The following is a 22735-nucleotide window of genomic DNA, read 5'->3' on the forward strand; positions in this document are numbered from 1 at the left end:
CGCCCCGCTCCAGTCCCATATTTTAAAGAACAGAGGGGACCTGCTGCACTGCAGCTGGGGAGAGCAGCTGGTGCTAGAGTGGGGGCTCCAAAGCCAGCGTATCCTGCGGTGGACTGCTTCTTCCTCTTGGGGGGATGAGGGGACGGTGAGGGGTCTCCCCAGGCGGGGCTTGGGATGAGAAAGGCGTTAGGGGTACACTCCCCTCTCCGCTCCACAGCTCCCCGCAGAGGGACAAAACACCCACTCCTGAGAGCGGAGCTTCTTCTGAAGCCCCGCCTTCTCATTTGCACACACCGCCCTTTGACTCCCCTCCCGGCGCGTCCAGCGCCCATTGGCTGGCCGAGCCGGGCCTATGCAAATAAGCAGCGGCGGGCGGAGCCAATTGGATGAGGGGTGCGCGCGCCAGTCCTGTGTGGGGTTGTGGGGGGCGCCTGTGGCTGAGGCTGCCACTCCGAACGCTCCGCTCTGTGCCCGCCGCCTTTCTGCTGCCATGCCGCGGTGGCCGGCTTCGGCGTGAGAGGCGAGCCACGGGTCCCAGCGGCCATGCGGGGCCTGGCGGGCTGGGCTGTGCTGGTGGCCCTGGGCGAGTGGCTGTGGGCGGTCGGCCTGGTGCCCCTGGCGGATTTCTACCCCTTCGGGCCCGCGCAGGGCGACGCCGCCACGGGGAAGCAGGATGACGGCGGCTCCGAGCTGCGGCCCCTCGCCGTCCCCTTCCCATTCTTCGGCGCGGGGCACACCGGCCTCTACGTGAGTAGCGGGAGGCGGCGTGGCGGCCTCCCCTGGGGCCGGTCATTGTATTTGTAAACTGCGGCACTGGTCGGACGGGTCGGAACGGGGCTGAACTTCCCCAGGGGCCGTCGGGCGGTCCCCGTTTCTCTGCGAGCGTCAGGAATAACGGCGTGCCTAGGGCGGGCGGGCGGAGGGCTGACGGGGCCCTGGGTCGGAAGGGCCGGGGCTGCCCCGAGTGCTGCAGTGAGGGGTCCGGCCCTGCGGCGCTAGAGCCAGAGATCCCCGTGCCCCATGGGACCGGCCCCGGCAGCAGCCTGACGTGGGGGTCCCAGTTCTGGGGAACTGGGCAAAGCTGGAAGGCAAGAGCTCGGAGCGACTGTGCTGTGGGCTCTGGACGGCAGCCCTCAACAAGGAGCAGGCAGCTATGGGGCACTGGGTGCGATGCAGAATAAACACAGCCGCCCGTTGACTTCTGCTGCAGCGGACTTGGGTGGCCACTTGGTGCATCCCACTCCTTTTCTTCTCCCTGTGCCCACCGGCGTGGCCGCGCTGCTGGGACCTTTGCCGACATGCTCTTTCGCAGCCCCCAAGCCCTTCACAGGGGATTGCAGCTGGAGAGCTTGAGCCTGGCCCATCGTGTTCCCCATGGCTGTGGCCATCTGGCAGAGGAGCAGCCCTGAGTGCCCAGTTGTCCCCAGAGCATTTTCGGTGGTGCTGGCTCCAAATGCAAGTGTTGTGGCCTAGGGTGGGGATCTGTGCTCCCCGTGCTGGTTCCCACATGGTGCAGTGAATCCTCTGGTAACCTGGTCCCTTTTCTTCTCCTTGGTTTGCTCTGGACTGCCTGATGGTCCAGAGCTGGCTGGTGAGACATGGGATGGGCATTGCTTCGGTGCCATTTTGGAGCTGAACTTGCCTTGGCTGAGGGCAGGAGGACCTTGCTGTTGTTTTTTTTTTTTTTTCCCTGATAAAAGCACTAGCTTTGCCATCAGGAGGGACCTGGCTTTGGGGCTTGAGCCACAGTGGGCATAGAAGAAACTGGGAGAGCTAGGTGATTTGATGGCCATCCCATATAGGACTCATGGCACAGCTCTGGAAGAGGCCGCAGGGGTCAGAGGGTAGTGCATCGTCCTCCCTGAACTGAGACCTCCCTTGGCTCTGCAGGGCCTTCTTACCTGTTACCAGTATGGGGGTCTGTGTGCCAGGACTGCTTCTCACTAGGGAGCCACTGACTTGGGGGAGCTGGCTTGAGGCTGGACTCACCTGGAAACCTTAATTCTCAAGAGCTGCCTTCTCTTTTGCAAAAACCAGGAACAACAACAACAACAAAAAAACCTTCTTGGCTCCAGCTCTCTCCCATCTTGCTTTAATCATGGGAAGAATGTTCCTCCACAAACACCACGGGGTTACGGAGGCTTTGGGAAACTGGAATCCTCTTCCCCGTATTCACAGCAAGGGCTGCCCCATATTCAAATGGAAGGGCTGGAGAACCTCCTCGGGGACCAGGGACCCTCCCCAAGCACTGAACAAGGCTGTTGCAGCTGAGTCACCCCCTGCCTGGGCATGTGGGCAGCTGGTGTGCAGGCATGCTGCCTTCAGAATGGCCCCTGGCAGGATGCTGTCTCCCAGCTCCTTGTCAGCACGTGAGTGATGCTACTGCCTGCTCCTGCACACCAAGGCTGTTCTCTGTACTCAAGAGCCTTTTGACTGTGCCATGCTCCCCCTTTCCTACCCTGCAGTTCAGGGGCTTGCCAGGCTGGTGCTGCTGGAGCTGACCTTTGCACACCAGGGAACACAGCTGGGCACCTGTTTGTTCCTTGCTTATCCTGCTATCAATTGGGGGCAGCACTGTGGGCAGAGGAATAGTGACGGGGAGCTACCTGCCCTGCTGGGGTTGCCACTGTGTGAGGGTGCTGGAATTCGTCCGGGGAGTTTGGGGGCTCAGGATGAAAGCTCAGACAGCAGTGCAGGCAGAGGTTTTCCAGCCTTTTCTTGCTCCCACTGTATCCCCAAGCCAGGCAGCAGCATCCACTATCTGCAGCTTCCTTCCCTGGGCTGATGGCCACCTCCACTGCATATGCTTGGGTTGGGTGTCCAGGGCCCTAACTGCCCCATTTATTTAGCGGTGGGGAAGAGCTCAGAGCTTGCCTCATGTGTCTGGCATCCCTTGATTTTAAAGAAAGCAGCCTGCTGAGGTCCAGCCAGCACAGGGTGCTTTGCATTGGATGGTGCCACTTGGTCACCTGGTTTCGTGAGCCTTTTACCTCCACTTCTCTCCTTAGCTCACTCAGAGCACAGCGCACGCTGGTGGATGGATTGCTGCCTGGCAGAGTTCTCCACTCCCCTACCCGGCCAATGCTGGTGGTTGCCTGCTTTCAGGCAAGACCTTCCCCCTGCTGGGAGGGTGGCACTAATACCTCATTCTAGACCCCAGCGCTGCAGGCTGCCTGTGAGCCGTAAGAGAGCAGGGAGCAAAGGAAACAGCCTCCTGTCTCCACCAGGAGAACCAGTGTGAGCTAGCCGAGCGTGCTGGGCGCTGTTTATTTAAAGCGCTGGGGCCACCACAGTTTTCTCAGCTGTTTTCCCTTTCCTTGGCCGGGCTGCAGCGCAGAACAGGGCTGGGTTTGTTCAGGCGCTGCCTCCCTGCAGCTGGGCTCCAGCGAGCGTGCGGCTGGGATGGGGGACTGCCGGCGCCAGGGTTAGTCTCTGCTTCCAAGGGCAGGAAGAAGTGCTCCAATATTTGTGGAAGGGGGGAGGTGGGGGGAAGGAAGGTGAAAGGGAAAGCACTTCTGAAACATGGATTCCTGCTGGCAGCAGGAATCAGCCATGGCTGCCTATTTCTTTCCCTCCCTCTCCGTAGGTGAACAACAATGGGATCATCTCGTTCCTGAAGGAGGTTTCCCAGTTCACGCCGGTGGCCTTCCCCATCTCCAAGGACCGTCGCGTGGTGGCTGCTTTCTGGGCAGATGTTGACAACCGGCGGGCAGGTGATGTGTATTACCGGGAGAGCACTGAGCAGCCCATCCTGGAGAGAGCCAGCAGGGACATCGTGCAGTACTTCCCTGAGTTCCCGGAGTTCTCTGCACGGTGGGTTTTCATCGCCACCTGGTACCGAGTCACCTTCTTCGGAGGCAATTCCTTCTCGCCTGTGAGTAGCTGGCACAAAGCAGCCATCAGATTAGGGGCAGGGTTATCTTTTCTCTTTCAGCAGGAGTATCCCATCAGAGCTTTGGTGCCTTCCATGGTGGTGGCACTTCTGCCACGTGGAGCAAGGTGCTGCCAGTGGGGGTAAAGAGGGAAAAACCCCGCCTCACTCCAGCCTCCTTTCGGGGAGCTGTAGAGAGCAATGAGGTCTCCCCTGAGCTTCCTGCAGACCAAACACCCCCAGGTTCCTCAGCTGCTCCTCACCAGCCCTGTTCTCCAGGCCCTTGAAAGTCCTTGGAGTGAAGGTCCCAAAACTAAAACAAGCATTTGAGGTGTGGCCTTACCAGTGCCAAGTACAGGGGAACATTCACTGGCCTGGTCCTGCTGGTCACACTGTTCCTGATACAGGCTGGGATGCTGTTCTCCTCACTTTCCCTGCTCCCTTAGTAGGAGAAGCAAGCTGTTCTGCTCTGTGCGGTGCAGTGTTGGGTTGGGTTGCGGTTTTAAGGTTTTGACCTTAGGGTTAAAAATGATTAAGCCCAACTGCCTTTCCTAGCAGAGGAAGACTGGGGCTCAAAGAAACACTTCTAAATGCTCTATCATTTATTTTCTGACCAGTTGTTTAGCTGACTTGCCTGCCTCTCTCCTGCCCTCTCACTGCTTTCTTGCCCTCCCTGCTGCAGGTAAACACTTTCCAAATCATCCTTATCACAGATGGCAGGCTCTCCTTCACCATCTTCAACTATGAGTCCATTACTTGGACCACGGGTATGCATGCCAGCAGTGGGGGGGACTTGGCTGGGCTTGGTGGCATCGCAGCACAGGTAAGCTGTTAACGTGGCCCCCAGAGATTACTCTGCAAGCTTGAAGCTCCTGTTTTGGGTTTTTGGAGGTGGAAAGCCTCCTTCTGGATTGGTTTGCCAGGTTTTGTTGTTGTGTGGTTTTGTTGTTTTTTTTCGTTGTGTGTGTGTTTGTTTGTTTTTTGTTTTTTTTTGGTTTTTTTTTTTTTGTTGGTTTGGGTTGGGTTTTTGTTTTGTTTTTAAAGCTGTTAAATATGTGTGCTCTGGCTCCCAAAGCCAAGACCATACAGGGGACTTTGTTATCCTGAAACCACAAGTCTTTGACTTGGCTGCTGCCTCATAGTCTCTTTTCTTTCCTAACCTCAGCCTTTAAGAGCAGCTGCTGCAGCCAGCACAGCTTTCACTTGTACTTGTATTTGCATCTGTGTGTTGTTGTGTTTAAGGGAAAACAAGCCAATATCCACACCCACAAAACCCCAGTGCCCCTTTGGATATGTGCGTTTCCCAGCAGCTGGTCCGTGTTTGGCTCCCTGCTCGCTAGCCAGCAGCAGGCAGGGTGCTGTAGGTGGAGAGGAGGCCCAATGGGTTTTGGATCCCAAGGGAGGGGTGGCTGTGGTGCCCCTTGTGTCAGCTGCCTTCCTGCCATGTGGGCAATGCTGAGAGCTGGCCAGTGGCACGTGGAAGGGAACGGCTGGTCTGGGTGGTGCTGCTGTGGAGTGGCAGGAAAGATGAGCCCTTGTGCTGCAGCCACATTGCCCTGTGTGCTAGTGATGCCTGCTTGCCCTCTGCCCTTCTCCCCAGGCAGGGTTTAATGCTGGTGATGGAAAGCGCTACTTCAACATCCCCGGATCCCGCACCGATGACATCGCTGACGTGGAGATGACGACAAATGTGGGTATCCCCGGGCGCTGGGTGTTCAGAATCGATGATGCCCAGGTGCAAGTGGGGGGCTGCAGCAACACAAGTAAGAGGACAGCAGTTAGGTTTATTTAACTCCCAACCCAACCCCACACTGTTCTCCAGCCCCATCTTTCCTTGCCTCAACCCCCACCTCTGCGGTGTGGAGGATATGGCTTTGAAGGCCTTGGGGAGGGAGGGAAGAACAGCCATGGCAGGGGACTGTCCTCAGTGCCTGTGGTGGCTGGGGATGGCACCCACAGGTGCCCTGGGGCTGGGAAGGGACTGGGAGAGAAAACGGGGAGGAAGACGGAAGACTGAGGCAAAAAGAGCCTGCGGGGAGCAATGAGGGAGGCTGGGAAGGAGACGACAGTGCACAGGAAGGACTTCCTGGTCTTCTTCCAGACAGGGCATGAGGGGCTGGCACCATCTGGGGAGGCATCACAGGAGCCCTGTGGGGCTGGGGCCCTAGGGCTGGGCCATGCTTCCCACTCTGGGGGTCCTGATACATCTTACGCAGAGCTGTTGGCCTCCCATTCCTCATCCCAACTTCCTCCCCCAGACATCTTGTCCCACCTGTGATCTGTGTGTGTCCCATGTTAGTGGTGGGTTTGCTGTACATGGACTCTCCTGTCTGCCTTGCCCTCTGCCCTGGGTGATAAGTGAAGTGTACCCTTGTCCCCCCTGGCCAGCAGGGCTGATGCTGTACAGCCTTCTGTCTCCACTATGAGGACCACACCCTGCTGTGCTGTGAGGCAGGCAGCCCCCATAAGCACACTGGGGGGCTGGGTGTATGTGACAACAGCCCCTGGTACTGGTGTGGTTGGAGGGTGGCAGGTGAGCCCTGTTGGGGCAGGGACTAATGAGGGGACACCACCTGTCCCCACAGCCTCTGTCTGCCTGACCCTTCGGCCCTGCCTGAATGGGGGGAAGTGTATTGAGGACTGCATCACAGGGAACCCCTCCTACACTTGCTCCTGCCTGGCTGGCTTTACTGGGAAGAGGTGCCATGTTGGTGAGTGCTGGCCTTGTGCTCCCAGTGCTTTGCCACATGGAATATGTCTTGTTCCTGCTACCGCTGCTGTGTGCTGACAGTCTGCCCCCTGAGCTGTCCCAGCCCTGAGCTCTTGCCCCACCTGGGACTCTATTTCAGATGTGGATGAATGTCTCTCCCACCCATGTCAGAACGGAGCCACCTGCCTCAATGGTGCTGGCAGCTTCAGCTGCAGGTGTCCACTGGGCTTCAGAGGTGCCAGCTGTGAGACTGGTGAGTGTGGGGCTGCTGGCTCGGTGGGGCTGTCTCTGCTACCCCAGTCTTGGGGCTCTTAGAGACTGGGGCTCCTGTGGAAGCTGCTGGGCTGGAGCAATTTAGGACAGCCAGCTGGGATTTCACGTTGCTGCAAGCAGAGGAAACTTTGTTCTGGCCATGAGCCCTTCCTGCTGCTGGCAGCCCACCGCTCTGGGGGCTTGCCTCAGTGCTGCTGCCAGTGCCTTTCCCCAGAACTGCTCCTCTGAGAAAGGCTGGCGCTTAGTGCTTCAACAGAAGCCTCAGAGGCCCTGCTTTTGCAGGTGATGCCCTGCTCCTGAGCCTTTCAAAGCCAGCAGGGACTCTCCCAGTGCCCAAAAGGGGCCATGTTAGCTGGCTTCCACCACTGCTGGCCTCTGCCCACTGGTGGAAGTGCCACCAAAGCATTTGGCTCTCAGTGGGCCTCTGCACTGGTGGAGAAGGCAAGCAGGGAATTGATTCTCAAGGAGGGGAGAGAGAAATGCCTGGCACATCACGCTAGCGTCCAAGATACACAGGAGGATGAAAGGGCTGAGCTGCCCAAGGAAGGATTTGGGGAAGAGGTGCAGCCAGGCTTGCAGCCACTGTTTCCTGCCGGAGGGATCTTTGGTGGCTTGGAGCTATGCTTTCTGCCCAGCCCCAGCCATCACCATGTGTGCAGGGTATGCCATGTGCCAATCCTGTGCCTGGGTTGATCTTCCCCAACTCCCCTTCTCCCTTTTTTTTTTTTTTTTTTTTTTTGGTGTTCCACCGCAGAAGAGTTGTCATGTGAGAGCAAGATGTGCCAGAACAATGGGACGTGCCAGGTGGCAAATGGGACAGCAGCATGCTTGTGCCAGCCAGGGTACACAGGAGCAGACTGCCAGACAGGTGGGTGGCAGAAGCAAGTGTGAGGGGGAGATGGTGACACTTCATGCCCTGGCAAGCTGCTTTCCCACCCTGCTTCACCTCTGGCTATAGTTCTGGGAGAGGAGCACTTAGTGTTGCCAGTGGTGCTGACTGTTTGTTTTTTTTCCTGACTCACCTCCCACCTCCTGAGCATCCTCCAGGATGGGAGGCAGCGGGTGAACCAGCAGCCCAGCAGCGCTTGTGCATGGCCTGACCGCCCCTCCTGGCCTCCCCTTGCAGAGGTCAACGAGTGTGAGTCCAGCCCATGCCTGAATGGTGGGCACTGCATCGACCTGGTCAATAACTACTCCTGCATGTGCCTGGAGCCCTTCGTGGGACAGCGCTGCGAGACAGGTGTCTGCTCCTGCCTGCACCCTGGATGACCCTGTCACAGACTGTCCCTCTGTGTTCTGCTGGCCATTGTGGCTTCTCTCCTGGGCCTGGGCTCTGCTCATCCCCCCTTTGCTTTCCCCCACCAGACTTGTCCTCCTGCGAGGACCGGAGCTGCCGGAACCGACAGACCTGCAACTACATCCGCCCCGGCCGATACATCTGCACTTGCTCCCCGGGTTATTATGGCAGCAACTGCCAGTATGGTGAGTGGGCACACACCTCACCAGCCTGGCATAGGAGCTAGTTGGCTAAAAAGAGGCTGTGTCAGCCATAGGTGCCTCCATAAGCTGGCATGCATGTGGTGCTGCCAGGAGGGAGCTCCTTCCAGTGGCACTGCCTGGCTGTGGTGGGGTGTCTCTCAAGATTCTGGGTTAGACTAGTTCTGCCCCAGATCCCCCAGAACAGGAGAGTGTTCTAGCCCTGGGATGGGATGATTGTGGTTCAGCATCCTTCTTCCCTACAGGTGGGCCCCGCATGCCCAGTGCCTGCCTCTCCCATCCATGCCAGAATGCAGGCAGCTGCCTGGAGACGGAGCAGGGCTACATCTGCGAGTGCCAGGAGGGCTACACTGGGCAGGACTGTCGAGACAGTGAGTACTAGGGAGTCTCTCTGGTGGGATAGTAGCATCTCTGGGGGCAGCCCTTGCACTCCTGAAAGGGAGCAGCAGCAGCCCTGGAAAGCCTGTTCAAGGCTCCTGGACTGAGCAGAGGGTTCATCCTGCTGGAGGCTGTACCTGGCTGTTTGGGGAGTGGAGGATTCAGGGCTGCCACCCACCTGAACTCCTCCCATGGGTGGCATCTGGCAAGTCTGTTTGCCAGCACTGCAAGCAGGAAGGGTCCTGGATAGCTCTGGTCACTCTTGCAGAGCTCTTGGATGGCTGCGAGTGTCGCAATGGGGGCAGTTGCTTGGAGGGGAACATCACTGTCTGCCAGTGCCCACCTGGGTTTTTTGGTCTCCTCTGTGAATTTGGTAGGTGAAGACTTCTTTTTTGCTGTGTTTGTTCCCCCACTGAAATGTCTGAGCCAGGCCAGGCTGTCGACAAGCAAGGAGACATTTTCCCTGTTCCTGAGCCTAGCCTGGTACCAGGGGCACAGACTGAATCTGAGCCTGGAAATAGTGTCCTCTGGAGGGGAAGCAACACTTCCATCTTCAATACTCCTAGAGCTGTGCTTTGCCCAGGCCAGCTTCCCTGGGCGGGGAGAGAACCACAGCTTTTGTGTACTCCCCCTATGAAGCTTGTTGGGCATCCAGGCTGCCTCTTGCCCCTCACACAATCTGTGGTGCAGAGGGTTTCTCCTGTCTCATCAGACCCTGCAAAGTTAAACCCCTGTTTCTGGCCAGCCAGCTGGCTGGGTGTCTTACCACCAGCTGACAGAGGCTGGCACTGGCCATGTGTTTGCAGAAATCACCACCACACCATGCAGCATGAACACGCAGTGCCCAGATGGTGGCTACTGCATGGAGTATGGCGGGAGTTACCTCTGCGTCTGCCACACTGACTACAGCACCAACCACAGTGAGTGTCCCCCGCAGAGCTGCATGACCAGCCCGGGAGGGATGCATGTCAGGGCTGGGCAGGTGGACAGGGAGCACTGTCATCAACAGGGGAACAGCCCTTGCACTCCAGCTGTACATCTGTGGTGGGCTGAAATTACCCCCCCCACTAACTGGAATTTACCCCCAGAGTAAACTCCCTGAAAAAATGAAACTCAGAAGCAAAATGAAAGTTGTATTTACAAAAGGTAAACTGAAATCTAGAAGTATAAAATGCAGTGAATATGTGCAAAATATATTTACATATATTTACAATTCAGAAAAACAAATACAAGGATTCCCTTGTACAGAACTACACACCCCCTTGTGTAGCACAGAGGGCTGCTTGCAGCCTTCTCCTTTCCCTGGTACCTTCAGAGATACAGCACAAGTCAGTTCAGCCAGCAGAAGGTCAGAAAAGGGGTAAGGGAACAATGCAAAGCAGAATCACAGAGAGAAGTGAAAAGGATAGTTTGTGCAGCAAACTTTATTCTAGTCAGCAAGGGAATGGAATGATGTAGATAAATCAGTTTTTCTTCTGTATCCAATGGTAATTTATTTAACTTTTAATCAAAGATGTCCAGAAAGTTTCTTGTTTATGACTAAGACACTAGGCTAAAGCTTCAGCTCCAAACCATAACAACATAAATTCACAGGATGATTTGGGCTGGAAGGGACCTTAAAGATCATCTAGTTCCAAAGTCCCTGCCATGGGCAGGGACACCTCGCACTAGCCTAGTTTGCTCAAGGCCTCATCCAGTGTGGCCTTGAACACCTCCAGGAACAGGGCATCCACAGCCTTCCTGGGCAACCTGTTCCAGTGTCTCCCCACCCGCCTTGGAAAGAGTTTCTTTCTAATATCCAATCTAAATCTACCTTCCTCAATCTTAAATCCATTCCCTCTCGTCCTATCACAACAAGCCCTTGTAAAAAGTCCTGTGTTTGGCTTTGCAGCAATGCCATCCCCCTGTGACTCGGAGCCCTGCCTGAATGGGGGGTCCTGTGAGGTTCATGATGACTCATACACCTGCGAGTGTCCTCAAGGCTTCCTTGGCAAGCACTGTGAGAAAGGTACCTGCACAGGGCTACCTGCTGACCCTAGCGCACCTGGCAGGGGGTGGGAGAAGAGTTTGGACCATTGTGGGAGGTGAGCAGCTGATTGCTGAGCTGCAGCTAGAAGTGATTGCAGGTTATCCTGCAGCAGGGAGGGTTGCATGGCTCCTTCCATAGCTCCTGACAGCCACATCAGCCAATCCAGCTGTTTCCTGCACAGCAGCCTCAGCAATGGTGTTCTGTTACACTGCTGAGCTTCTGGCTTCAAGAGCAGCCCTCAGTCCTGTGGCACCATGTGCCTGTGCCCCTCAAGGCCCCAGCAGCTGCCTTTACAGATGTTGTTCACTGTGGCCACTGAGATGTGGCTTGCTTGGCTTCCTGCAGCCAAGGGGTTTGGTGGGGTGCTGGCAGGAGGTGGCAGCAGTGGGTGATGCCCACTCGGTGCTCTCTCCGCAGCCAAGCCACAGCTCTGCAGCACAGGGCCCTGCCGCAATGGGGGCACCTGCAGGGAGGCGGATGGCGACTACCACTGCACCTGCCCCTACCGCTTCACTGGCAAGCACTGCGAGATCGGTATGGCCCCTTGGCCCCTGCCTGGGGAGGAGAGCTGGCACTTGTCCCCTGCGCTGCTCACCCCTCATCTGCCCTCTGCCCCCAGGTAAGCCGGACCCCTGCGCCTCGGGTCCCTGTCAGAACGGGGGCACCTGCTTCCACTACATTGGCAAGTACAAGTGCGACTGTCCCCTGGGCTATGCTGGCCGCCACTGCGAGATTGGTAGGTGTGAGCAGCAGCCCCCAGTGCCAGGGGCTGCCTGGGGAGGTGTTGGGGCGGCCTGGGGTGCTGCAGGGGACGCCCGGGGACGTGTCGGGGCCACCTGGGAAGGCATCCAGGCTCTCGGCTCTGCTTTGAATCTCCTTCCCTGTAGTTCCAAGTGCTCCAGCTTGCACCCTAGCAGAGGGCATGGGATTGCTACTGGAGGGAGAAGAGGGGCGTGGCTTTTGTTTCAGGGTGCTGCCATCTCCCCACCAGTCACTCTTCTCTGCTGTTGTTTTAGTGCCCTCCCTGTGCTTCCTTAGCCCCTGTGAGAATGGTGCTACTTGCCAGGACCTTGGTGGGGACTATACTTGCATGTGCCCTATGGGCTATGTAGGGAAGCACTGCCAGTCTGGTAAGGGCCTTGTACTGCCCCTGCCTCACCTGGGGCTCAGGATGTCTCTGTGGGCCCCACTCACTCCCCTTGTCTTTCCCCAGAGGTTGATTGTGGTATCCCCAGCGAGGTGAAACATGCCCAGGCATCTTTTAACTCCACCAAGGTGGGCTCACTGGCTGAATACCAGTGTGAGCCAGGCTACACCCTCAGCCAGCACAACCACCCCCGTGTTTGCCACCTGCCAGGCATCTGGAGTGACCCCCCTGAATGTGATGGTGAGCACCATGGGGTGGCTGAGCCCTGGGGTACTGCCCTGGTACAGCTCTGGGCTGTGGTTATTACTGTTGCTTGGTGACCCCAGGATGTGTATACTCTAGTTCTCCCCTGCCCACATCTGCAGACACAGTCCCTGCCCAGGGACCTCTGTCCCCTGCCTGGTGCTCACATCTCTCGCCTTGTCTCTCAAATGCCTTCAGAAATCAATGAGTGCCAGTCCCAGCCCTGTATGAATGGCGGGCAGTGCAAGGACCGCATCGCCGAGTTCCTGTGCCTGTGTGAGCCAGGCTATGCTGGCCAGCACTGTGAGCTGGGTAAGAGACCATGCCACCTGTGCTCTGGGGCTGCTGCAGGCAGCCATAGCAAACTCTTCCTTGCCCCCCAGCCCCTGTGGAATGACAGCAGGCATAAGCCCCACAGCTGGGAGCTGGGCTGCCCGTGGCTGTGTGCTGGCTTCAGTCTTCTGTCTGTGCCCTTAGATCCACCTGTGGTTAGGGCTCCTGTCCCAGAGCCCTGCCCAACTGTGGGATGTGGCCGTGGGGAGACGCTGCTCCCAGTCAGGCAGCAAGGGCAAACCTGTGCAGAACGTGTGCTACTTGTGTCCCTTATGGATGCTGTGTGGGCATCTACATCACTGACGGGGCAGTGAATTCTCCTGATGGGTTAAGCCTGTGCAGATAAGCTCTGAATCTCTGGATCTAGATGGAAGTGCTCTGTATGGCTCCAGAGTTATTGGCCAGGAGGCAGTGGGGAAAAGCAGCCTGAGGTGACATTTTTGGTTGTGCTGCGCTCCTGCGTGTGCACATGTGAGCGCTTGTTGAGAGAGGGAGGGCAGGCAGCACAGGGGCTGGTGGGACTGACAGGTGGCTCTAGCCTGGCTCCCCAGAGCCCAGCAAAGGATGGTAGTGGGAGAAGGTGGGATGCCTGCTGAAGTTAGAGGAGGGAGTATGTGCCTCTAGCACCATATGGGACCTCTTTGCACAGCTCCATGCTGTCAGCCATCCCCAAGTGTTCCTGTAGACATGTCCCTATGTCCGTCTCTTGCCACAGCACCTGCGCAGGGGCAGGTGTGCGGAGTTGGGCTCCCAAAGGCCTCAGGAGCTGTTCCTGGCTGGTAGACTTTGGGAACAGCAAGATGTAGTGTTCTGTGGGAGAAATGCTGCGCCTCTATGCCCCCTGTCATCAGCCTTGTTACTGTGCTGAGCTGGCACCTGTTCTCCCACTGCTCCTCAGATGTCAACGAGTGCCAGTCAGAGCCCTGTAAGAACAGTGGGACCTGCCAGGACCTCCCTGGGTCCTTTACTTGCTACTGTCCTGAGGGCTTTGTGGGGACCCATTGTGAAACAGGTAAGGACACTCCTTTCCCAGGGCAGGGGGAGGCTGGATTGTGGGGACTGGGACATGGTGAAGCCTGGCACTGAGCCAGGCAGGTGGTTGCTCTCTTGGTCACCTTGACCCCAAGCCATCACCCTGAATGCCTGCCTGCCATTTCAGTATCGGAGCTGAAACTGCTTGGGTGGGGAGGCAGCAGGGAACAAGAGGTCTGTCAGTGATGGATCCTCTTTCGAAAGCCCGGGGTTGCAGCTACCACAGTGCTTGGGTGGGATTCTAGCCCTGGGCTGCATGCCCATTGAGGGGGTCACTGCTGTCGCTCACCTGTGGGAGTTGGCTGCCAGCGTGCCCAGGCCCCTGCTCATCACTGGTTTCCTCTTGCCTCCAGAAGTGGATGCCTGTGAGTCAGGCCCCTGTCAAAATGGAGGGGAGTGTGAAAGCTACAGGGGCTCCTACCTCTGCCTGTGCCCAGAGGGTTTCTTCGGCTACCACTGCGAGACAGGTGAGGTGGGGCAGGGTAGCTGGGTGCAGAGTGGCCACTTGGCCATCCAGCACTGCTGACACTGCCGGACCTGGCACCTCTCCCGCAGCTAGTGACCCATGCTTCTCCAGCCCCTGTGGGAGCAGAGGCTACTGCCTGGCTGGCAATGGCACCCACAGCTGCACCTGCAAAGTCAGCTACACAGGCAAGAGCTGTGAAAAAGGTAAAGGCCCTCAGCAGTGGCACCAGGACATGGTGTGTGGCTCGATGCTGGCCTAGTGGTGGCCATCGCCCACAAGGGGCTTGACGCTGTCTGGGACCAGCAGCTGTTCTTGAAGCAGGCAGGAATGGGACCTCATCTCCATGGGGGTAGCCTGGGCCCCACTGATGCCACAGATGGGTGGTGGTGTGCTGAGCTGCTGCCGTGGGTGCCAGGCTCCGCACAAGTATTCTGGGGGCAGGTACCTGGCTCCCTGCAATGACAGCAATCCTTTGGCAGCCCTTAGGAGGGGAGACCCAAGCATCTGAGGAAAGCCTCTTGATGCTGGCACCAGCCTCCTTGGAGCCCCTCGTTGTGTCTCACTGGTGTCATAGGCCCAGTAGCTAGTGGCAAGTGCTCAGCTGCTGGTGCTGCCAGGGCACAGTGGTTGGGAACGCCCCTGGCAGTCTGGTTCCTTCCATGTCTGCTGGGCCAGTGGTGGCTGGTGCCTACAGGGTCCCTACCAGGCACGCTGAGGGAGAGAGCAAGGGCTCCATCTTGCATTGCTGCTGCTCTGTCTCTTGCTGCCAGGGTCTGTTCTCTAAAGATTCATGGCATTACCTCTCCTGTTTGCTTTTGCCCACACTCTGAAGAATTGCTGCCACCAACCTCATTAAAGGTGGAAAGGGTGGAGGACACTGGTGTGTTGATTTCTTGGCATCCACCTGAGGACGCAGCCGCCAGGCAGCTGATTGACGGCTACGCCGTGACGTACGTATCCCTCGACGGCTCTTACCGCAGGACAGATTTTGTGGACCGAAGTCGTTCTGCCCACCAATTGCGGGCACTCGCCTCTGGCAGAGCCTACAATATTTCTGTCTTTTCAGTCAAACGCAACGTGAACAACAAGAATGATATCAGCAGGCCCATCATGCTCACCACACGCACTAGTGAGTAGCATCCCCAAGGGGATTGCGGGCTTGAGCAGGCATAGCCCTGGCAGGCACCAGGGCTTGTGCCTTCTCCCTGCCGCCAGCTCCAGCTGCAGCCTGGGCCCGTGCTGAAACCTGGCGGATTTGGTGGTACACGTCCTAAAATCCAACTGGGGGCCTTTGGAAAGTGCTTGGCACAGAGAATTGCTTTTTTTCTTTGTGAGTAAAAAGGAACCCCTGCTGTGGCTCACCGGGCCCCTGCCCAGGGTCTGATAAGGGAGATAGCAGTAGGGCCCACGCTGGGATCCTGTTCATCAGGGCCAGGCTGCAGCTGCTGCACTGGTTACTCTTTGTGGCTGGGCCCAGGGTAGTGTGGGTCACCAGCGCTGCTAGGCTGAACTGGAGAAGCACCTGTGCCAGTCAAGCAGCAGGGCTGGGTGATCTCTGCTAACAAGCCCCTGGGCGAGTTGCCTTGTCCTCCTATTTCCTTGGCATGCAGATGTGTTAGAGAGGGCAGAAGCTATTGGGATCTCTATACTGTTGGTGGAGGGAAGAGGACACATTAGTGCCTCTGTGGGGCATGGGCAGGTGCAGTCACTGTGATCCTGCTTTCTAGGGCAGGTGAGGGTAGAAACAGCATCCGTTGATCATGGAGGGAATTAGATATAGAAAAGCTGCCTCTAACAAGAGGGGGATGGTGGCAGGAAAGCCCACAACATCCACCTCCACTAGGCTGCTACTGAGTGAAACCCAGAACAGAAGGTGGCAGGTGTGGTGCTCAGGACAGAACAGGTCTGAGCCCCTGGCCACAGCAATTCAAGAGGTCTTGAGCCAGGGCCAGACGTAGGGGCCATAAGAACAAGGCTCAGGATAGCAGCTTGTGGTGTGTGATGGGCTCAGGGCCAGGCCTAGGCACTGCAGACCCATTGGAGCTGGTGATGGGTGGCTGGGGGTAGAGAAGCCCCATGGGTGCCACAGAGATGGTACAAGGCCTTGTGGGCAGGCAGACAGGTGTGCCTCCCACCTGTCTGCAGGAAGTGAGGATGGGAAAGTGAAGTCCAGCAGGACAGGTGGCTCTGAGCTGCTCCCTTGGAGGGAGCTAGTCTGGAGGAGCAAGCAGGAACCCCCCTGCTGGGGCACAAGGAAGGGATGAGGCAACCCATGATGACCAGTAGCTGGCTGCAGCCCCCTCCAACTTTCTCCGGCTAGGACCGCGTCCGGTAGAAGGCTTTGAGATCGTGAACGTGACAGCCAGCACCATCGTGGTGCAGTGGGCTCTGCACAGGCTCAAGCACTCCACTGTCAGTAGGGTGCGTGTCTCCATACGCCAGCCGGGAGACCTGGTGGGCCGCACTGTGGAGCTGAACAGCAGCGTGGCCAAGTACACCTTCCTGTGAGTGGGGCTGGCAGGTGGGCACCAGGCCAGATGGCCCTCCTGGGTTGCCCAGCTCATCTCTTCCCACCTTGCCTTCCTCTTCTGCAGGGACCTGCAGCCAGGAGAGAAGTATGTTGTTCACGTCACTACACTGAGTGGCCTGGGGATGGAAGACCACCTCTCAGAGAGTCTGGCTACAGCCCCCTTTCACGTGTGGACTAGTGAGTGGGGTTGCCTTCACCACCCCTCACCACTGCAGGGGCCCTGGGGCTTGGCAGGCACAGGGCAGCCGTGGCACATAGCCAGCAGGAGCTGCAGGGAGAGGAAGGTGCGAAAGCTGTCAGTCTGTCTGGCCAGCACGGTGGGTAGGTGTGCAGATCATGCTCAGCAAGGGCAGGCAAGACACACCCTCCCTTGCCAGATGCTGTTCACTGTTCAAGATCAGTACAAGCTCAGCCCCATGTGGAGCTCACGTGGGCCTGATTCCATTCCCTGCTGTGCAGCAGCTGGAGGGGTGAGGTCAAGACCTGAATTGCAGAGCACAATGGGGCTCTGCTTGCCTTGGCAGGGACCCAGTGCTGAGCATCTCTTGATGTCTTGCGCAGCTGAGGCATGACCAAGCAAGCTGGGGCCCTGGCATGCTTGTAAGGTGGTGTGTGAGCAAGCAGGGCAATTATCATTCAGGGACACCAGTGCTGACCACTTTTCTCTCCTCTTCTGCCTGCCCCAGGGCCTCTTCCCCCACAAAATCTCACTGCCTCCCGTGTCACCGTCACTTCTGTGTCCATGACGTGGGAGCAGCCACCTGCTGGCACTGTGGAGGGCTACATCATCAATGTCACCACCAGCCAGAGCGTGAAGAGCCGCTACGTGCCCAATGGGAAGCTGGTGTCCTACACGGTGCGGGACCTGCTCCCTGGGCAGCGGTACCGCCTGTCCCTGACGGCTGTGCAGAGCACGGAGCAAGGCCAGGTGCACAGCGAGCCCATCCACCTCTACGTCACCACCTGTGAGTGCCCAGCTCAGCACAGCTGGGGTTGCTTCAGCACAAGGGGAGGGGATGGGGTAACAAGGAAGCAGGGCAGGGGGTAGGAAATGAATTGATCAACAGAGTAATGATTGCATGGGGACCTGCTGCTCTAAAACTGGGTGCCTGCAGCAAGCTGTGGGGACAGGAGCAGGCCCCCTTGCAGAGGGAGGTGTGTGTGGTGGTGTGCTGCCTCTGTTAGTGGAGTTACAGCTCAGTGATGCTTCACTGGGATTGTCACTCACAGTCCAGGTGTGTGGAGAGCGCACACAGTCCTAAATGACAGCCTGGGGACAAGGGGACTGGTGGCTGGGTTGCTGTGCTGACTTGCAGCCTGCCTCCTGCTGAGCCTAACCCTTTGCTCTGCAGTGCAGAGGGATGGGTCTTTGGAGAGACGCTGGAGCCAAGCTAAACCTAACCCCCGGATGCTGCGCAACAGGCTGCCCCCAGCTTTCCTGCCCGAGCTCCGCTTGCTTGCGGATCGTGGCACAGCTGAGGAGCCCTCGCCAACTCCCAGGTAGGCATTGCTCCAGCGCTCCTGGCTCTCCACCAGCACTTGGCCCAAGTGTTGGGCTGAGCACAGCCCCTTTTCCCAGCTCCTGTCTCGCTGCACATGTGGTCAAGCCTGCACATGTGGTCAAGCCGTGTTCCTGCTGGGTTGTGTGTTTTGCCCACCCACTAGAATCCTGAGCCAGGAAGGCCTTTGCCTTCTGAGCAGGTTGCCTTCCTAGCAGGTTACCCCCCACACTGCCTGCACGACTTAAACTGACCCAGATGCCACCAGAGTGCTTTATCCAGCTGCTTCCTGCCCTAGCGCTTGAGGTGGCTGGCCTGGGGTCCCTACAGTGCTCCATACCTAATGATTCTCCTGTGCCAGGTTCACTGAGCTGGTGGATGGCAGAGGGAGGATCAGTGCCAGGTTTGGCACTGCACTGGACAAATCCATCATTGTGAAAACACGTAAGTCCTCTGCTGCCTTTCTGGCCTGTTCCTGTCACCTAGTGCCATCTCCTGTGCCTCATGCCCAGGACAGGCTGATGCAGGGCTGGGGGAGAGATAGTGGAGCACAGAGCCCTTTTATCTCTCTCTAGGCAGATAAACATCAGCCCTATTTGCTAGACCTCTGCCCAGGCAGAGAGATGGTGCACAGCCAGCTGGGGGGGCCCAGAAGGGACCCTTGCTGATGTAAGGCAGTACCGGCTGCAGCATGGGCTGGCTTTCTCCATTGCCAGCAGCCCTTAGAGCTCCTCCAAGTGCAGTGACCCTCCAATCCCTGCCTACCCAGCAGTCTGAGCTCCTACTGCCAAGTGCCACTTGCACTCAAGGAGGGCACCTGGGCAAGAAGACCTCACTAGCCCAGGACCAGCCCCTTGTTTGCCATCTCAGGAACATCAGAGATACAAGTGCCAGCCCAAGATACCCCATTAGGCCTGGAAGCCCCATTGTCATGGGGTGACGAAGAGGCCTGGCACTCCTGACAGCAGGCCTGGATGCATTGTCTCTGCCCCTGCCTCCCTAGTGTTCCCACAGCCCTCCAGGAAGGGCAAGGTGTCCACCCCCTAACTCTAGGGGTGCCAAGTGGGAAGGGCTAAACCACTGCCTCAGGCCTGATCAGCCCTCTGATGCTGCAGGCAGACTGGATCCTGTTAGAGAGGCTGTCTTTGGGTCTGGCCCTGGTTGCAGGTGACATGATCCTCTTGTTGCCCAGAGCTAGAGGCTCCAGTGAAGCTGGAGAACGTGGAGATGTCCAACCAGGGCAGTCTGATGCTGCAGCTGCACAAGGCAAAGAGCAAGAGTAAGTCCAGGGAGGGGGGCATATGAACAGCAGGAGTCCAATCTGGGCCCTGCAGGTAGGTGGAATGCTTGGCACCAGCTGCTCTCCTCTTACCCTGCCAGGAGGTACACAAGTGGGCCTCTACTAGCTCTCCCATCCCTGCTTGCCCACTTGAGCTTTCCCCTGGAGCACCTGGACATGCCAGGGGGCTGGGCAGGGCTCCACTGTGGCCCTGGGGTGTGACAGCTGTGTATTTTGCAGGTGAGGAGCGCAACTGCTCTGTGAGCCCCTGCAGGAATGGAGGCACCTGCACCAGGGACGCTGAATCTTACCATTGTGACTGCCCCCCGGGGTTCAAGGGCCAGCTCTGTGAGCTAGGTGAGTGTTGCACTGCTGCCCGAGTCCTGCGCTCTGGCCCGCAGGCAGATGGCGTGTGCCCACAGGGACAGCAGTCCCAGCCACAGGTTGCATAGGGCATTGAGCACACTATGCCAACACCTAGGCCCTCATAGCTGAGGGGCTCCGACCATTCCCAGACTACACAGGGCTGTGCTGTGTCAACAGCAGAGAGAGGGGCTGGGCTCAGCCTTTGCCAGTTTAGGTACATCTGGGAGCCTGGCTTCTGCCCTGCCCATGTAGTCCTCTGGGCACCATGAGGCTGGGGGCTCTGCTTCTCCTCACAACTCAGCTCTGTTGAGCTCAACCCTCCAAGAGAGCACAGGAGAAGCCAGAGGGGCCTCACTGGCCCCTTGCCATGGGGGCAGGCAGGGTGAGAGGTAGGCTTGTTGATAGCTCCCCTCTCCTGTTCCCCGAGCAGCCTGCAAGAAGGTGCCACACTCCTGCACACGGCTGTACTTGGAAACCAGGTCATTCCCCGTGTGGGAAGGAGGCACCTGCCACTACCTGTGAGTACTGCCTGTGGGTTGTGCTCCCCCTTGCCCCTTGTGCTCAGAGCCAGGGATTTCTTCATGCAGCTCAGCCCTGGGGAAAGGAGAGTGAGTGTGAGGCTGCCTCAGACCATGGCTGCAGCTGCCTCTTCTCCAGTACAGGCTGAGAAGCCTTGTGTGCCCTCAAGCCTCCAGTTCTGCCCTGCCAGCTGCATTTCAGCACAGGGTGAAATGCTGAAATGACAGCCCTATAGCAGTGTTAGCCACTTATGTGGCAGCAAGGTTGTATTTCATGTGTATGACCCCCAGCTCCTAGCTGCCTCTCCACTGGAAGCTGAGGCCTTACTGTAATGCCAGGTCATGGCAGGGGGGCCTCTGCTCTGCCCCCTGTTCCCCCAGCCTTCCTGTGATGGAAGGGCCCAGCTGTGTGAGCTCAGGCCTCTTCCTACCAAGGCCAGTTACTGCAGCTTGAAAGGGAATGGAGTAGGCACTCAAGACTCCCCCCTTGCACTCCTAAAAGCAGATCTATCCCTATTGTTCTCTACAACTCACCCTCTTCTGTGTGTGCAGTTTCAGGAGAGTCTACAAGGTACACCAGGATGTCTGTTACAAGGAGAGCTGCGAGAGCACTGCTTCTAAGACCACCAACAGGTACAGCTGGCAGCAGCACACTGAGCACTGGCCTGCCTGGGGCAGGAATATGCAGCCAGCCAGTGCCACACAGCATTTGTGGGGTACCCAAGCTAGGGATAGACGTGGGAGGGGGGAGCAGGTACCCTGTGCAGAACAGAGTATGAGGAATACACAACCAAGACTCAGATGCCAGCTCTGCCTGCCCTCTGTGAGCAGCTGCAGGACTGATGGCACTCTTCTCCCTTTCAGAAAACCAACCAACAGTCACACACTGAAGAAGCCACAGAGTAAGTATCTGCTCCAGGCCTTCCTCAGCTGCAGGGTGTTGGGGAGGCGAAGGATGGAGGTGAGACGGCAGCCCAGGCTCACACTGCCACAGCAAGGGGGTACAAGGGTTCTTTAGCTGCTGTGCTGGTCAAGTCTGGATACGTGACTATGGCTTGCTCTGCTTCCCTGCAGCCCCACCAACAGAGTCCTGCATAGAAAGGGCCTGGGTGCTGCCTTGCTAGTGCAAGGCAAAGGCTGGAGCCTTGGAGGGGACAATGTCCCCTTTCTCCCCACCCAAGATGGATGTGCAGGGTGGGAAGAGGCAGCTGTGGGGCTTTTGGGGGTTCTGCACACCAGCTTATTCTCTTCCTGCTCTTTCACAGGGCTCAAAGCAGTAGAAGCTTCATCTTTCCACATCTAAGGGCTTTTGAAACACCAGGAGGATCATATCTGCCCACTGGGTTGAACACTGTGGGGGAACCTTTCCACTTGGCATCAGCCTCTCCCTGCCAGACTCACAGCTGGATAGGTGTGCTGAGCAGCGCTCCCTTCCCTCTACCAGACCAGCTCTGCCCTCGCTCTGGCTTGCCTCACTCCAGCCACTTCTCGGCCCGCCAGGAACTGGACACCAGTGTATCACAGCAGCTGGCTGTCTGCCCCCAAGAGCATCGGCCCTGCTCTCGCCCCCTTGTCACTGTCACTCTGCATGACGGATGGGCTCCTAGCTCTGCTCAAGCACTGGCAGGTCGCAGCCTGGCTCTCCCAAAAGCATCTGCACCAACCTGTTTCCATAACCCAAGGTTATAAATTAACAATAACCTCCAAATAAAGCAGTTTAATGCAGACCAAAAAGCTTTAGCTATCACCTAAGATGTGACCCACAGAAATAGGGAGGAGAAGACCTTCCCTGTGCAGACCAGTGTGACGGTTCGAAACAGGGGCAAGAAATTATGGTGGAGTGCCTCCCACTGTTGGCCATTACACTGACCCAACCAGTAAGAAATGGTGAGCAGCTCCACTGAGCAGCGAGCCAAGCATGGGCAGTAGATGTACATCCTCGTCTCCTCTCCTCCAGTGGGGGAAACTGGGGGAGCTTCTACTGCCTGGGGTTTTGCTTGTGTGTTCGTTTTTTAAATTTGCTTTGTAAACAATCCCTGTAAAGAATTTAAACCAAATTTTCAGCTCTGAAACCAATAGAGCACATAGAATTTAAAAAGTGAGCTGTAGGGTGAAATTTGTCAGCTGAGGTGCAACATTGCGCTTGTTCTGACTGGATCATCCCCAGCATGGGCTTGGTGACAAAACAAGCTCCTTGTCCCATGCCCCTGAACTGCTCCTAGTGTTTGCATTCCCCATGCCACCAGCTGCTGCCTAGAGGCCAGCACTGTGTTGTTTAGAGAGAGCAGCACACAGTGGCTGCCCTACCAGCTGCAGCAGGACAGGAAGGAAGAAACATAGCCTAGAAACATTCTTAGTTTTTTGTGAGTTTGTAGGACAGTGCTAGTTTAAACATAGATTTATGTATCAGGTACACAGCGTATATTCTAAATGAATCCATACCAGAGATATATTGTAGTTAGGGTTAGAGCATTTTCCCCCCAGCAGCCTGGGGGGCATGGTGGCATGGCAGCCCTCTCTCCTCCCAGCAGCACTGCCATGGTGCTTTGCTGTTCAGCCATGTG

At 57.3% G+C, this 22735-nt stretch overlaps 1 protein-coding gene across 1 annotated transcript; it reads left to right on the forward strand.

The window, feature by feature from the left end:
• Positions 1–543: 543 nt before the first annotated feature.
• On the forward strand, positions 544–21474 carry SNED1 (sushi, nidogen and EGF like domains 1). Its single transcript, XM_054385782.1, has 33 exons — positions 544–747; positions 3587–3874; positions 4554–4694; positions 5472–5634; positions 6457–6582; positions 6721–6834; positions 7609–7722; positions 7981–8094; positions 8220–8336; positions 8597–8722; positions 8998–9102; positions 9536–9649; positions 10621–10737; positions 11176–11292; positions 11378–11494; positions 11775–11888; positions 11972–12145; positions 12347–12460; positions 13380–13493; positions 13867–13980; positions 14069–14182; positions 14812–15108; positions 16300–16483; positions 16574–16686; positions 17196–17474; positions 17862–18009; positions 18370–18452; positions 19201–19287; positions 19528–19644; positions 20081–20171; positions 20724–20804; positions 21036–21073; positions 21437–21474. Exons 1-33 carry the CDS (start codon positions 544–546, stop codon positions 21472–21474), a joined length of 4377 nt encoding a protein of 1458 aa, XP_054241757.1.
• Positions 21475–22735: the final 1261 nt, after the last annotated feature.

The sequence above is a fragment of the Indicator indicator genome, chromosome 13 (assembly GCF_027791375.1).
Source record: "Indicator indicator isolate 239-I01 chromosome 13, UM_Iind_1.1, whole genome shotgun sequence".
NCBI lineage: Eukaryota > Metazoa > Chordata > Aves > Piciformes > Indicatoridae > Indicator > Indicator indicator.